The sequence below is a fragment of the Montipora foliosa genome, chromosome 2, assembly GCF_036669935.1.
Source record: "Montipora foliosa isolate CH-2021 chromosome 2, ASM3666993v2, whole genome shotgun sequence".
Lineage (NCBI taxonomy): Eukaryota > Metazoa > Cnidaria > Anthozoa > Scleractinia > Acroporidae > Montipora > Montipora foliosa.
The window spans coordinates 59,086,646-59,104,145 of record NC_090870.1 but is presented as its reverse complement, the minus strand read 5'-3'; the positions used below and the strand labels follow the sequence as shown (position 1 = coordinate 59,104,145).

The 17,500-nt window shown below is 39.8% G+C and overlaps 1 protein-coding gene across 1 annotated transcript in view; it reads right to left on the bottom strand.

Moving 5' to 3' along the window:
- LOC137993720 (putative helicase mov-10-B.1) overlaps positions 1 to 17,500 on the bottom strand; it is a 45,739-nt gene that overhangs the window by 26,814 nt on the left and 1,425 nt on the right. Inside the window, exons 2-4 of the mRNA XM_068839703.1 lie at positions 16,966 to 17,028; positions 9,027 to 9,475; positions 1,940 to 2,178 (exon numbers count right to left, since the gene is read on the bottom strand). Coding sequence (XP_068695804.1) covers positions 1,940 to 2,178; positions 9,027 to 9,463 — 676 coding nt within the window. The 5' untranslated portion in view covers positions 9,464 to 9,475; positions 16,966 to 17,028. The remainder of the gene's footprint in view (positions 1 to 1,939; positions 2,179 to 9,026; positions 9,476 to 16,965; positions 17,029 to 17,500) is intronic.

Sequence of the window (17,500 nt, the reverse complement as noted above, 5' to 3'; positions counted from 1 at the left end):
ATCTGTGGGCCGCTTAACACCAGTGTTTAAAATTACGTCGTTAAATGACGCCCTCCAAGCGTGACTTAGTCTTGAATGAATTATCACGCTCTGATTTTGATTCATTTCTCTTGCAAGAGACTCATGTTTCCTGTCAAGCCCAGGCGACCCAGGATGAGGTCTTCTCGGCTCTGGGGAGCCTTCAGACCGGAAAATCGCCTGGCTCTGATGGGCTCCCCACGGAGTTTTATCTCGCTTTCTGGGATGATCTGGGGGATGTTCTTCTCCAATGGTTTGGTCTCGTTCGAATCTGACAATTGGAAGAGTAAGCTCGATAAACTCGAGACAGTTTTAAATTTATGGAAGCAGAGAGAATTGTCGTTCATCGGTCGTGCGATGATAGTTACTGTTCTCGGTGCCAGTCGCTTTTGCACGTTGCTAAGATCGTTCCTCCCCCGAGTTGGATGTGTGAGCATTTTTTTGACGGGTCCGGACCCAAATTTGTCTGTAGTGTAAATGCACCTTTAGTTCCGGTTTCGGCGAGCCCTTCTTCGCATTATCGGAAGTGTTCAGATTGCTTTCAGCGTATATTTGACAGGCATGGTGCTTTTCCCGATATCCTCTCATGTAAAAATATTTATGGTTCTCTATTTGAGCTGCCTTGCACTGCTTCCGTTGTGCGCCGGTTCCTGGGAGGCTGTTGTTGGTCGCTCGATCAACCGGTGGGCCGCGGTGTAGCGCAAATCTCGTTTCAAGCTCATTGAAAATAAGAAAAATGATCTTTTTTGGCTGCTTTTGCATAATGCGGTTCGGGTTCGGTATGGCCTCAAGTCGTGGGGTTGTATCGCCTGCGACCGCAGTGCTCTGTATTCTCGCCCAGAGACCAGTGAACATTGTTTTGTTAATTGTCCACGCGTGGTCCGTGTGAAAACCCCGTCTCCGGGGTTTTCCTTTTGTTCTTTCCTTTAAGTCTGTTATGTTCCCGTTCACCGATCTCCTCCCCTCCTTCCCCCGTTTCTCCAGGTTGCTCTGTTTATCGCTACCTCCTCGCCTCAATTTTGCTTTCCGTGTGGCAGGCAACCCTGTTTTGAGTTCCCGTAAAGACCTGGCCAAACGCAATATGGCGATATGTTGGGATATGTTGCAACATGTTGGACGATGTTGGATCAAATTTGAAAACGGTCAAACTTTTCGTGCAACATTTTGGATGTTGCATGATGTTATACTCGTTTGGCCGCGTTCACGCAACATTGTTGCTCTAGGGCATGCGCGCTAGGTCCACTTTGTTGCGCGACTAGGGCTGGGGCACATAATTATCGACATGTTGCGTTGAAAATGTTGAAAATGTTGCGTGCGTTTGGCCGGCCCGTTCAACACGTGTCGCAACATCATCCAACAATGTTGCAAGATGTTGCGTTGAAATGTTGCCAGCGTTTGGCCAGGCCTTAACATTGTTGACATGATTATTAGGGATGTTCGGCTACGCATTTTGTGTGCGCCTGTCGGTACCGTTAAGAGTGTTTGGGCGGCTGGTAATGCCATCTGTTATCTGATCGCGACTTTTTAAATTAGGTTTGCACGTGCAACTCTGTGGTCGCCTGTTAATTTCATCTGCTTGTTAGTAGTCTCGTGCATGTCTCTGTGTAATCAGCCTTTACGCTGTACAGTCTGGTTTAGTTGGAGTTTAATCAGTTTCACTCTTGTAATCTTTTTAGTTTCATCCTGTAATGCATTGTTTGTGTTCTTGATCTTTGTAATATCTGGTTTAACCCGCAGCCCTTTGGTCGCGGTGTACATAAACATTTTATGCAACAACAACAAAACAAGACCGAAACAACTGTTCATGGCTGCTTATTTACCGGGTGAAATGGCTATGCGCATGCCTGATGTTTTGGCCACACCGGGTTGGTGTTAGCTTGGGTCACCTTGCTTTTTTTGTTGTTGCAAAAAAGAAAATTACCTGGTACGAGCTGAATATTGTGCTCTCCAACATTCCTTATTTCAGAGTAATCAAAGATATTAACACTCCACAACAGTGTAATATCCTGCACGGTGATGATGTCTTCACCGGTATTCTTTATGATTAACTCAATTCGTCCAGCCACGCCCATCTGTACGCATAGTTCTACGACACCATTTTCATCTCCTGGTGGCACAGAGGTGACGTTTATTCCATTCTTGTCAAAGACGAGATCCGCCCTATGAAACAGAGACATAAACAGAAGGATATTTTGGAATTACCTTTAAAACCAACTGATAGAAGCTGGGTGGAAGGAGCGTACAGCTGCATCACTGAACGCTTTCTGCCTTTGTGGTGATAACTTCCACATAGCTGTTACATCGGGGGTCGGGATCGGCTACCAAAAAACGTTTGAAACTTCATTTCAATTGACATCATTATCACTACAGTAATCAGTTGAAACAATCACGGACAAGAGTCCATTTTGAGCCTTTGGTCATGGCATACGGATGTCTCAAACCAATGGGTTTAGAAGAAGTAGAACGTAATTATATGTGGGCAAATTAATGTTGTAAAGCAATTTTAAATTTCTTAAATTAGTTAAATTTGAGGAACACAGGACACTCAAAAACAGTTCACACCCGGAGTAAAAGAAGCAAGATACACCTCTGTAAAGAGTTTAAAAAACGACTCTTCCAAAGAGAAAGAGTAAAGGATCCTAAGGCCCGTTTTAAACGTCGCATTTTAAATGGCCGAATGTAATGCAAATGATTGTTAGATTCGGCACATGTAAAATGCGACGTTTAAAACGGGCCTAACAAAGAGCATAGAAAATAACCTGGGTGAAAATAACAAAAGGCTATGGATGTATATCCCACAGTGTATCTTTACTTTCGAGTGTAGGTGGAAATTTAATGAAAGTGTAATGCAATAAATGAGCACCATATTTACCAGCAAGCACGCGGAAAAACCGATTTATTAAAGTACACAAAGCATCTACAAGAATTAGGGACCGTTCATTTTTTATGGGGTAGGGGGGGCTGGTGGAATTTGGAGGAGTGTAATTTGAAAATTGTATGACCCCCCCCCCCCCAATTTCCGATTTTTTTCTCCTGCACCCCCCCCCCCCCCCCTCATCAGAGTAATTTTTTGGAAGGCCCCCCCACCTTGAATAAAAAATATATATGGTGTACTGCAGCATTAAAATTTCGTTTTGATACATTTCACATAATTTATTGAAAGAAACCTGAAAGCTAGAAAGCTGCTTTTAACAAATCACTCAAAAGAATGAAAAGTCAATTTCTGCTCTTCTTGTTACAGCTCGTCCTGAGCGTGTTGTAGCTGGCCGCTCGTCTGCGTATTCCTCATCTGAGGCTATAAAAGCAAGAATGACATCATTTGAGTCGTCTTCAGAGTCAGGGGCATCACTCTTGTAGTCATCATCAGTTTCCTCTCCCTCACTGCTTTCATCACTGCTGTTTAGTTGACCTGATTCATTCCTGCCTCCCACTTAGGCTTGTCCAGTTCTGAGAGTATTCATTCGCAAGAAGTGTCCCATATTGTCTTCACTTTGTCATTCTTGTTGCTCTTCTGATGCTGTTTTAATAGCCCATGATGTTTTAAGTATTTGTTCAATTCTGGGCTTTTTTAGAGCTTGGTGGCATCTTCTCACAAATTAGCCCAATGATAATCTTCATAGGACTTTTCTCTTGCCTCCCTACTTTCCCTTGCCCTTTCCTTCAGTCTTTTCTTTTTTTTTAACTTCACGACCTCAAGATGCTGGAGATAGTCAACCACAAACTTTGGTTGCACAATGAATTTGTCTCCAAATCTCACACCAAGATGCGAAAGGATGGTGAAAGCGACGAATCCTTTAAAAAGCGATTCACTGCTGAACGATCCAGGCAGTTTGATCTTTTGATGTCAGAGGAGCCGCTTTTCAAAGGGTAGATGGTTGCTCGGAGAGGTTAGGAGAACTGCTACAACCAGAGTACCAGTTAAGACCAAGTGATGGACGGAGACTGAACTATGTTATAAAAGAACACAAAGAGGCTGTTGAGAAACTGAAAGGGCTGTTAAAAATTCTCAGTGATCATGACTCCATGCTCTGCCAGGCGAATGGCATTACCCTGAAGCATGACAAGAAATTCCACCATGACTTCAATGTGGAGCACATCGCTAGGATTGAAGCAAAGCTGCTAAATGTTTCAGGGGAATTAGAAAACCTCGAAAAAAGGAAGGAGACCTTCGACCAGATCTTCAAGGGCCTCACAGGAAACTATGCGTCAAAAAAAAGAAAATTAAAAGAAAACCGTAGGAAATCAAAGAGCAGAAAACGCAAACGGTTTGAAAACAACGTCCGACGCGTGTATCATATCTGAGTTGCAAATCCCCTTGCAATAGAGCTTCCCAGTTGTCTTCTTTATCCTCCCTCCCTGACAATCCCGGAAGCATGCATAAATGATGTAGATGTAGCAGCAGTGTTGCTAACACGGGATGCAGCATTCATCGCTCACCTACTGCAATCAAACTACTTCAGCAACGCGGCAGGAAGCAGGCTGATTACCAACCTTAAGCCAGAAGTAAGAAACCGGATGTATTGTTTCCTGCATCCTGAAGATTATAGCTCAAACGTCGGAGACACGAACAAAGATGAAGAAGAAAACGACGAAGAAGAGGAAGAAGGGGAAGACAACGAAGAAGAACAGGACAGACAGACAGTTTGACAGACAGACAGACAGACAGTTTATTCTCTCAAACATAAACAGGTTTACAGAGAAGCATAATGAAGACTTAATGAGAAAAGGGCAAAAATAGTTAAACTAATACCTTGCCCTAACAGTTGGAAAAAGAAGAACAGGAGGAAGAAGAAGAGGAAGATAGCGACGACGAGATCAAAGAGAACGTCGAAAATGATGAATTGGACACCTTGTAGTAGTTTCATGCCCCTCCCATTAAATTTCTCATAAAAAGCCTTGGTAACGAGGTCAGTTCCAATTACAGGACTCAAATTATTGGTCTTTGTTTAATATGCGCTTGACAACAACATTTTTATGAATGAAAAGAAAGTTGTTACTATTCAAGACTGTTATTATGGTACGTTCACTGTTATTATAAAATATATAAAAAGCTGTTGAGAAGTTTTCTGGAATATCCTGGAAATGTTTTAGTATATTTGTTATAAATAAAAGAGGTCAATTATTTCCTCAATTTGTAAAATCTCTTACCCTATTTTTAATCTAATATTTTCGTCCAACCCCCCCTTTTCCTTCATTTTTTTTCGGCTGGCCCCCCCTTTCAAGCCAATTTTTTTTAGTGCCCCCCCCCCCCCCCCCAAAATCCCACCAGCCCCTTCTTTCTCCTAAAAAATGAACGGTCCCTTAGACATTATCATACCGTCCTTTCAAGCACTAAAATGATTTTAAAAAAAATGTGGTTATTGTATCATTTAATGCCTATTTTAGTGCGTCAAATGCGTAAAAAGACGATCTGTGTAATTCTTGTCGATATTCGAACACATACTGGGTCTCAGTGACCAGAATTTCTTAGACATCTGTGCTCTTCCCAGAGTAAAACGGAAACGGAAAACGTCAACCTAACACCTGCGCGCCTAGAGAATAAATGTAATTCCGAGTAAATGCATTGTGTCTATAATACAGGCAACAAATGCTGAGAAACGTTTACTTTTAATATTTCGATATAATTCTATAACATCTTCATCTTCTGCTACTTGTTTGTCACCTCAGTCTGAAATCAAGATGATATAGAATTTTATCGAAGCATTATACGCAAATCATTTTACAGAAAAAACTTGCGAAAAAATAAATCTTCGTACGTTGAGTAAATTGAACCAGCAGTCTAGAAAGCAGTAAATGAATAAACAATTTTGAAAAGACCATGAAACGTTTTAATTTGGAAGACATGTTTTCATGTGTCTCACATCTTCACCAGTTACTAAATGACCTGGAAAAAAAATGTCTGAATTTGCCACATCCTAAAGAAATATATGTTACAGGTAAATTTTAAATTCAGGTTGAAATGATTTCAATCCAGGTAAATTTAATTTTAACCTGGGTTGAAATTGAAAGTACGAAACTTGAACAAAAATTTAATCAATTGTTCGCAAGTACGTGGGAAGGGAATATGGTTAACGTACGTTTTACATGAGTCAGTCTGTAAAAACGCCTTTAGTTGTTATTAAGTCTAAGCACTGATTTTAAATGGTTGGCATTAAGGTTGGGGTTAGGCATAATGTGCCTGATAACCAATTCTGCTTTTCTTTCTTAGGGCTTTTTAGAAGGACATTGTTCATTGATGAATCTCCTTTAGAGGGCAGGGGGGAAACAATATTAAATTATCTTCTAAGGAATAAAAGAACCGAAACATACGTGATTTATTGTTGATTTTTAATTTGCTTAGTTATTTGCTATATCGTTCAATTTGCTTATATGGAATTCGTAATAATCAAAAGCAAGTAAAAACAAAACTTTAAAAAGTCAGGAAAAAGGGTTTTGTAATTTATTGATCAGAAGCCATTTTGTAGGCTCTTGTAAGTGTTATTTCTTTTGAATTTTAATTCTTTTTAAAATTTTGCTGAGTCTGTTTGTAGTGATAAATCCAAATTTTGCGATTATTTTGACAAATCCCCCTCCAAGTTCTACAATTTTGGCAAGTAGCACATTTGGATGAAGGGGCGTTTCCATTTCCGTTCTATTGATTTTCAGTGCTATATAATCCTGCAGTTTGAACTTCTTATGATGACTGCAAAAGGTAGACTGCTGGCTCCCTGCAAATAGCGCTGATAAGCAGTATTTAAGTCTAAGCACCCATTTCAAATAGTTCTCATAAACAGTATTTAAGTCTCAGGACCCATTTTTGAGCGGTTGGCTTTCAATAGCTGTGATTTAGAGTTAGTCTGCAAGTGTCAGACACTGCTCTCCTTCAATGTCTGGTTCATCCACTTTTTCAAATTATTAACCATTCCCCTGCTCTGTATTTGTGGCTTTTTTATTTCTTTTCTCCCAGAGATTCCGAAAACCACTTCATACAGCTTTTTGGCAATTGTTCTGTGAATGGTTATGTTTTTTACAAGCGGATTCTCCAAGATGACGACACCAGTGGTTCGAAGACGAGTTCTTTCCTTTGATTAAACTGCAAATGTTATCTTTTGTAGTTCTATTGCTGATTCGATGGCTTAGCGGTTCATACGAAGGCGAAGAAATCGCAGATGTCCAGTAGTGCGAGGGTTCGAATTCTTGGAGCGGTATGGAATGTTAGTAGAAAGTAAGGACCGTAAGGGGGGAAGGAGAGGGAGAGACGGTAAGTGCACGAAGAACGGAAGGCAAGGGAAAGGTGGAGGAAGCCGTTTTCTTTTTTATCCCCCCTAAAAATCCAGGCCCCATTTTTTTTAATTGCATCCCCAAAAAAGGAGAAAACCCTTTTTTAGACATTCATAATAACCTAGGTTGAAAAAATTTGACCTAGGTTGAAAAAAATCAACCTAGGTTGAAATTAAATGAACCTGAATTTTATTTCAACCTGTAACATATACATAGTAATATACATAGTAAATGTGATTCCATATATAAATTGATAACGAAAAAAACAGTGCGGACAGAAACAAAGCCTAAAATTTAAGTGTTAATAGACAAGGCTAACTTGTTGATTGAGACTGGATTTTTCCCATGCGTGGTTCTCCCAGTTTTTATAATTCAGGCCTCGTCCACACTATGCCGGATAAATTTGAAAACGCAACTTTTTTGTTACGGTTAGGCCTTCCGTCCACACTACAACGCACATATCCGCATAAAAAGATCCGCGAAAACGGAACTTTTAGAATACGCTCTCTAGAGTGGAAGAATTTGAAAACGCAACTTTTTTGTATTAGTGTGGACGGAGAACTTTTCGTATCCGGAACTTATTGAATACGCTTACGTCATTTTGTCATGTGATTTATCTTCCCAAGTCTCTCTCGATCATAAATTCAACATTGTGGACAACACCATGTTTTCTGTCTTGTTGACAATAATTTCTTCTTTAATCGCTTATTTGGAGTCAAGTATTGCTTTACTTCAGATGAACATTGTACGCCAGAGAATCAGGAAAAACTTTTAGACAATCATTGGTGTCAAAGGATACTAGGAAAGCGACGCGACGCTCTCAACCTTACAAGCAGAAACGCTTCTGGTCTCGACCTGGCAGAACGAGTGCGTGGTGAGACAACTTTGTTAACGAAGTTGTTGTCGCTGAAGAATGGAGAGAAAATTTTCGAATGTCTTCTTACTGTGAGCATGCTCAAAGTGAGATTAAGCAATTGTGCCGCCGATAAAACGCTGTAGTGTGGACGCAGAACATTTTATCCGCTTTCATGTGTGGACGGAAAACTTTTGTTCCGTTTTCGCACTTAAAGTTGCGTTTTCAAATTTATCCGGCATAGTGTGGACGAGGCCTCTCAGACAGTTTTGAGACACATCGGGCGTTTTCCATTTACAAAAAATTCCGGAAATTTCGGTGGAAATTTCCATCGGGTGAAAAACGTGTTCCCTTTAACTCAGGTCCGTTCGCCGCCCAGTGATTGCGATTTTACGTGCCAAAATTTAAAAATGTGGCCGTGAATAGCCTGGAAGTGGTAAGACCTTTCAAAAGTTGTAAATGGAACACACATTTCCATCGGAAAGTTTCCAACGGGAAAACAGGACTACCTTTTCAGAAGTTCCGTTTATTCCGGAAATTTTCCAGTGGAACGAACCAAAAACGTGTGTTCCATTTACATCCCAACCGGAATTTCCGGAATTTCTTGGTTAATGGAAAACGCCCATCGAACCATGTTTCGGCTCAAATTAAAAGTTTGGGGAAAATTGAGTTAATTAGCTGGACACTTGCTTAACCGTCAATAATGTGGAAACAGCTTTCTGCACCCTAATGCCTGGAAAAAATGGCTTGTTTCAACTTGCAGGGAACATTATCAACACTGATGATATTCCAAATGACATTGTAATTCCCTACGCATGAGAAAAGTTGTTTGAAAGCAATAGAGAAGTTATAATGAATAAACAAGAAATACAAGAACACATTCAGTTGTCCTTACTTCTCCAAAGATTTTCGAATCTTTTGAAGGCAGCCCTGTTGACGATGCCTCACAGAAGCCAGGTGGGTGTGATAGTCCCGTGCGTTACGTAGTTGTCGTTTGCAGGTCTTGCAGTATAAACTTGGGATTTCATCCTCATTTTCATCATCACTCGAATCGTCTGCTCCACCAGTTGCTAGCAGCTGAAGAGCAGCCTGTTCTCCACCTCCAAATACGACTCGATCTTGTAATCGTTGACACTGGTTAAGGTCGTACGAGAGGGCATTGATTATTCTGGAAAAACTTATATTCGGGATTCCACACAACGGTCGATATTCATTTTCATATATCTGCTTTAATTGCTGAAAAGGCATGTCTTCCTTGCGATTTTCACTCTCCAAAAACGCGACGAAGCTTTTTGCCAAACTTTTCTCCAAGTCCCTGTCTCTCCGATACATGCTGACAAGAGCCTAAAATAGGAAATTCTTTAATTAAAGCGTTACCCAAGTTAAAAAGAAGTGTTCGACGAAAGACAACAACAACAACTTGGAATCGTTCAGTATGCTGCAGAATATTGTATAATAAACAGACTTTTAAACCTTATGAGAAGACAGGATGGATTGAGTTCACTGGAGCAGTCCTACTTTTGGTAATGTACCTCATGTCGTATGAACAGATGGATTCTAATTTAAAATAAACCGATTCGCAACAGTTTGTCTCCTTTTTATATCGGCAACCGAACTATTTATGATCTGTTTGAATCAATTACTGTCTGAAAGAGCCATTTCACACAGAAATACCCTACCGGTATGATTTTTAAGCCATTAATTCCTTGTCACAAACTAGCACTAAACCATTTTTGTTTTTGTTGCACCGTTTTGTTTTCTTGTATTTTTGGCGATGATGACAATATTTCGCTATGTGCTACATGGCCTTTCCTAATAATCAACTGCCAAGTTTCGTTCGCAAACGACTGGAAGGAAGTTACTGTAATTTTTTGGTAAAAAGAAGCAGATAACACTCCCGCGCCGTTTACAGTACAATCACATTTCCATCCAATGAATTTTCCTCAGTTTCCTTATTCAAGCTGAGATGTTCCTGAAAGTACAAGTTACGTTCCAAAACCACCATCAATTCTACTGCTGAAGAACTGTTAACAGACAAGTACAATTGAGAGGTCTAGTGTGACTAAGAAGTAAGATGCTTTTGTCTTGACAATACTTCTTAAATAAAATACCACGCTACCCTTGTACAAGTGCGGCCTTTTGTTTTTCTTCTTGTAAGCTGTTTCGCGAACTTTTTTTCTCTCTTCGATTTACAAGAAATAGGGGATTGTAGAAAAGGTACATTTAAGGGGTCCAGGACCCGGTGCAAAAGAAAGGGGGTCCATTTTTTGTCCTTACTTGAGAATGGCATTGGATGATCGATCTCGCATGAAGCAGAACCAGGAGCAATTTTGGATGATTTTTGTAATCTGAGCCCGACTGCTGCATAAACGAATGCCTGAGAAAACATTCTTGTCTCTATTTTGTATAAACATAACTCAAATTGACACTCTAGATATTTTGTCGCAAACGTTACAGTGCAGGAAGCCCATTCACGTGGATAGATCTTACATTTCCATTCCCACCATGACAGAAAACACAAAGCACATCGCCGGGCAACCCGTCTACGCAGGGCATGAAATTTACCCAACACAGTCAAAGGCAAAGACAACAAATTTAACCGAGTTTGTAAAGCGACAAACAGTTATCCGCCCAAATTTATTTATGACATACGGTGAGACCAAGGTTGCCCGACCAGACCTGCTGACAATTTATCTCTGGTTGGCATGTTTTTCAAACTCCTAATGATCAGAAGTCGTTTACATTACTTCCTTACATCACAGGCCTAACGGAACCCCTGACAGTCGTCTTAAAAGAGTAAGACATTTTTTTGGCCAGCAAAACCAATGAAAACGCTACAACCAGGAGTTCCCGATACCGAAGTTTCGACCCTCTCCGGATTCACAAATTGATGTTGTCTTCTTGGTGTTATATTGAAAAAACTCGAAGATCTTTCAACGCCAGAAAAAGGGACATATCAAATGAGTGCGGAATGTCAAAATATCTGGCAATGGATCAAGAGTTGACAAACCTATCGGAGATTCCTCAATCTCTTCCATACTGAGGTTAGCTGTAACAGGACTAACAGGACTTCACATAACACAATCATGAACTTTAGTAGCCTAACAATGTCATTGATATCTTAATTTGTCCTAGAAGGAAGAGATTGTGATCTTCAAGGTTATTCTTGATATAATCACACACTTTGTCAACCAGAATCGAGGGGGAAGAAAGAAACGTCAAATGAAACTTAAGCGTTATCATAGTCAATCCTGATACGAGCAACTTCTCTAGAAAACTGTCAGGACTTGGAAACCGAGTATCCATTTCGATTTTGGAGTGGTGATAAGATTTCGTGTTGTAGAGCGCCGAGCCTGTGACATTGTTAGTGACCAGGCCCCAGTTGTTCGAAGGGTGGATAGCGCTATCCACTGGATAAATCACTATCCACTGGATAACTCAATTGGTTTTGTTATTGTTTATCCGCTGGATAGTGTTATCCACCTTTTGAACAACCGAGGCCAGGGGTCTAAGAGGGTTTCCTTCTTTGTGGTGTTCGCTGAACATCGAATACCTGGAGGTATGCCGTCAGTTGACTTGAGTGTAGTTTCCAATCAGTTGACTTATCAATCTTTTTATAACTCTCCTTACAGATAGCCACATAATGTTTATTTCAAATTTAATTTTGGTGAAAGGTAGAGAGGAAACTAATTCATAGCAAGGTCTTTGTCCTGAACTTAGAGTTTCCATCTTGTTGTGATAATTCACTAAACCATTTCCTTTGTCGGCTTTCATGATAACTCTGGATTTGTCCTTTTTAAGATTATGAAAGGTGTTCCATTTCTTTTTCCGAAACATTCGGTTATGTGCAGGCAGTCGCACCCCATGCACTCCCCCCCCCCCCTTCTTGGGTTACGGGCCTGTCAATGTATGTAAATTAAGCAAATTGGTGTAAATTGATGTAAATTTCAGTCTCCTGCTGAAGGGAAGCAGAAATAGAAAGATACGCGCAAAGGTTGACTCAAGGATAAGAGCATAGGAAGCCTGATCTTCTCGGCTCGTCTGGTGATTCCAGCCTCCAAAGTTCTCCCAACGAACGCATTTCATAATCAATAACTACTCCTATATTTGTCTCCTATGAATTGTCAAGACGCCGTTAAATATGAGTATTCCTATTAAAAAATTTACTAAAGGCAATCAGGCGTCTATCTCGATGGTCTCCCATCCAGATTCCAACCCCGTACGACAGGAATTCACTTTAGTGAACTTTTGTCGTGACAGCATCTTAAAGGATTTAATGGAAAGATGGGCACGGAGTCAAGCTGTTAGTTTTAGTATTGACCACTGTCAACTTCAATTTGTGTATATTACTGCAATTTATTCACACGAAAAGTATAACCACAGCAATTCGCGCCTTTACTTGCTGTGAAAAAGAAGTGGAAGTGAACTCGGAAATTATCAACATATCAGCCTCGATGCCAATGCTACTCGATTCCCTTTTATTTTCTTCAATCTTTCTGTGCCTAAGTATTACATTTTAAGTAGTAACCACATGGCTATTTACGTTGAAAAGTTTCCTCAGAAACAACGCAAAGAATACTTTGACGACAACTTACCTCCTTAAACAGATCGCACTCTCTACTGAAAAGATCGCACTTACTTATGATTCAGAGTGTAACCAACGGGCAAAGTATTTCACATCAGTCACATGAGTCATAGTACTCGGCGTGCTCAAGCAGGGCTAAAGAGAAGGGAATTGGGGAATCGGGGAAATCTCTAAAATGAGGAATCTCTAAAATACAATAGTGGAGGCACATCCAAATTTTGTTGTAAAAAGTTGTGTAAAGTCAAGAGCATGGTGAAGTCTAATGGCTGTCGCGAGCAGAGTCTCTTTCGATCTTCTAGATAAGGAGGGAAGAGGAAAGAAGACTCCATCAGCAGCCTCGACATTCTTTGATTTACCGGTAATCCAGTTTTTTGGATGAGTCAGTCCAGTTTCGATTTTTCAAACACTTGCTGGGTTGCCAAACCCAGTTGGAATCTGCGTTTCATTTCTCCGTTTTATTTTTTCCGTGTCATGAAAAGTCTTGCCTGTCACTCCCTTGATTAGTGGTGTCTGTGCATAGAGTCTTCTGTGCGTATTTTGTTAGGTTTGACGGGGCTCGGGTAATGCGTAGATTTCTCTGGTGCACACAGGGGAACGTTTAGGGAGTCAGGGTGGCTTAGTGGTTATCTATCGAGCCTCCCACCACTGCTAGCCGGGGTTCATCTCTGGCCCCGGCTTGCATGTGGGCTGAGTTTCAGTCGATCTCAACCTGACTCAAGTGTTTTTCTCCGAGTACTCCGGTTTTCCTCCCACGTCAAAATCGAATGGCGTTTTAGTGGATCTTTAAACACAATATACCCTCATGGAGCTCAAGAATGGAACGTCAATTGGATGAACAAGACAGCTGGTGAAAAATAAATATCTGCAATCTTTAAAGCGACGAGTAATGGTCTTCGACAACAATTTTATTTTTCGCCTTTGGATATCAAGTGAGCTTTGTTTCTAATATTTTACTAACTTGGTATTATATCCAACACCGAAATCAAATGGCAATTTTTTTTATGGATTTAACAAACATTGAAGGAATCGAACGCCTTGAATGCATCAAAGTGTTTACTGAAGTCGCATCTAAGTTGTCTGGCAATTTACATTTATTTTGCACTCAACTCTGCAAAGGTAAAAAAAAAAATAGTGATAGTGAAGAATTATTTGAATGAAAGCTTGTTGTCTCTTTTGTGCTCCATTATTTACGGTCAAGGTTCTTTCGAAAGGGGTTGGATGTGAACTGTCAGAAATTTATTTAATTGCATATGCTTTGTGACACGGATTGTGTGTTTTGTTTGCACGCACGCAATTGAAATAGGAAGGGCTTTTTGCCTCTAATAGCAAATATGTTGTTTGTTTCAATAAAGTTTTCGCTGGAAAAGGGTTTTGTGACACTTCCAGCCTTTGTCAATTTTAATATCATGTTGTGTAATTTTCGAGCTTAACAAATTTGCATACGTCTGTTGAAATGTGATACGGGAGGATTTTTGTGGTAGTGCTCTGTAAGCAGGAAGGGTTCACGAAAATAAACAGGTCTGTTGGAAGCGTGCTTGAGTTTCAACAAAATGAGCCCCAAAATCACCAAAAAATTGTGACGCTGATGAATAATATAGCAGCTGCTATTTCCAAAACTATGGAATTACCTGGTGACAAATAACCTCGTCTTGGAGAGTAAATTTTACTTTGCAGAAACAATGGTCAACTTCAAGAGTGGGGCGATTGTGATCTTTGTGTTGAATTCGCACATTTCTTGCCAAACTTTATAACACTTGAAAGAAAAAGAAAACTGACAAAAACAAAAAGCTTGTATCCTACCATCATTTGACACAGATGCTTCACTGTTTCGCGAGTAAACACGCCGCGGTAACTTGATCACGGCGCCCGCTGAATTCGATGTCACTTTCAGTTTTGCGATTTACTTGTGCTGCCAAAAGTACAATAAAATTGAACGTAGCAAAAATCTCGCAAAATGTTTGTCGCTGATCGCAACTTTTCATATTCGCGGTTAAAAATTAATGTTGTTTTCATGTCGTTAATTTCGTTGCTGATGGTAAAATATTTTATTCTCGAAAACTTCCTTCTGCTCTCCCTAAAAACTGTGTATCAATATTTATTTATTTATTTTTGCATCAATGTTTATTTTGCATAAAGCAAGCTAACAAAATCTGTTCCTTGCTTGGTGTACGCTCATGGAGTGTCTCGTTCAGTAAAAATGGAAATGGTATTTCAAGGCTATGAACTATCTTGAGTTTCCAATGGAATGATTCCTTGATTGTCGTGTGTTTTCCAGAGTTGTTCGAAAATATTTGTTTTTTGGTTACTGGTCATGCGTGCTGACAGTAAATACATTTGAATTTTTAACGCATACTCAATACGAAATGTTGAGGCGGCTGGCAAAGTCTTCTTTCCTCTTCCCGACTCATCTAGGAAGATCGAAAGAGACTCTGCTCGCAGGGTAATGGCTTTCAGGTGTATCAAAAACATTATCATATCTATGAACAACTTGCGAACGACATTCAAGCTATTGTCCGAGGACGCAAGCCTTTCTATACGCACATCTTTCAATTTTACATTCATAAGGTTGTAACGTAACAGTGTAGTTTGTGAACATACACCGTCACGTTAATGGCCAAGAAATAACTTGTCTATGACTTTTTCGCGTTCTGTTTTTCTCCTCTGGGAATCCACTTCAAGGTTCAAGTTTACCCCACGAAAAGACACTTGACATTGAATTCATTTGGATTGATGTGAATAGCTGGCTAAGATAATTGACTGGACAGATTGGCGTTACCCACCTAACAATTTATCGTATGATTGCAATTGGCAATCTTTCTAATCGGAAGCGTTCTTTGTTTTTAGACCTACGATCCAAGGACAGTTCAACTGGAAGAACAGCAACTGAGTCGGTAGTCTATGAGTGTTTTCGCTCACGTGATCAGTAACTCAATTCCCGAAAGATTAGTTGGGTACACCAACAAAGGCCGCCGTTCCTTTGTTTAAGGACACCAACATGGCTGCCGTGACGTCACGTGAAAGCACTCTATAAATGGGTGGGAAAACGGAATGGCATTAATTTTTCTCAGATTATATCATGAGCACGATTGAACCCACTTCGTGAAGCACTGCTCGATGGAATTCAAAGGAAATTAAAAAGAATATATAGTGTACAAAGATGCTTTCTAATGCCTTAGGTTGGTTTTATTGTCATTACCTTATTTTCAGTTGTGTGATACTTTTTTTAATTCAATACTATTCACGTGCACACGCAAAAAGAAAGAACAAGGGAGAGTGTGTCGAATGAATAAGGGAAAACATTTTGTCAACCTAACCGAATAAAAGAAGCCAAATTCTCCCAAAGATGTTTCAGACGGCAGGAATACCATAGAAAATATATTGACAGTGCCCTTTCCCGGTCGTATTGAAGCGTGAATGAATTTAAGTTTCCGTTGGCTTTTACCAGTAAGCGAAAAAAGCTAGATAATTTTGGTGGTTTGCTTATGATACTCTTAATTCCTGGATATTCCTTTGCTTGTCGAAAACAGAAAGCTGCAAAATTTTGTCTCATGTAAAACTATACGGCATTAATAAATGAAAAACTCTTTAACTCTGCGTCATGAATTTTTTTAGGTATTACTGACCGTTAGATATAATTTACAGCAACACTCTCTGGAAGACTCTGGATTGCAAACAAATTTACAAGAAGATTAGGTATGTTTATTTCTGATAGTATTTAGTATTTTAACCTACAATTGTTAAAGGTATTTCTGAAGAACCATTTCGTGGCCCCTATATGGTTTAACGTTTTTTCAAAAGTCATCAGCAAAGATTGCTGACTCTGAAGTTCTTAATTTATCGCTTTCATAAGGCACTTTGATAAGAACCACACTTTTCCAGGTTTTAAAATGTCAAGTTACGTTTTGTTCTCATTTTCCAAAGCAGCAGTTCTGTATGGATTGTAAAAATGGTTTAACAATTTCACTTTTAAAACGCCTTTTAAAACATTCTGCCTTTAAAGGCGATTTGTCTATAGAAGACAAGATCTCTAATTATTCTTTTTTTAGAGATTCCCCCTCTTAGAGATTCGCCGTTTCGGGGAAACCTTCTTTTAGAGATTCGCCCTCTTAGAGATTCGCCCTTTTAGAGAATCCCTATCTTAGTGATTCCCGCTTTTACAGATTCCCTATTCCCTGATCACTGTTTTAGATTCTCTCAAGAAGTACATGTTCGTATCCTCAGGTCTTATAAGATTGTTTCTTTCACTGACCTTCACGTTTCCTTCCACAGCAACTGTCGAAAGCACTTCAATATTCCGAGATTACCACTAGTTCTAAAACGTAATGAACAGAACTCTATTAATTTCTAAAAACCATAAGCAAATGTAAATATCTACGGAGGCTGCTTCTACAATAAGGAAAAGGAAAGCTGTTAACTTGTAATTTTTATTGCTAACCCGGCTTGGATTTAGACGCTGAGTCAAAGAAATTTACTGGTGTATGTAACTTGTCTAATACGTACTTCTCAACACCAAAAGACCAAAAACCTTGATATCAAGGCAAAAAAAACCTGGAGGTTTGGGAAAAAGCCTGGAAATTTATCGACGGCGTCGAAAAGAATTAAAACCAGTTCATCACAATAAAGTTTTAGTTTCTGTTTATCATTGTTTCCGCCATTTTGACAACGTGGACAAAACGTATCTCGATTGCGACAAACTGGTAACGATAACCTTATTTGGTATTTGTCTTCTTAATATGGTTGTGGGGTCCGTGTCTTGACAAATATGCCTTAAGGAGGCTCGAAAT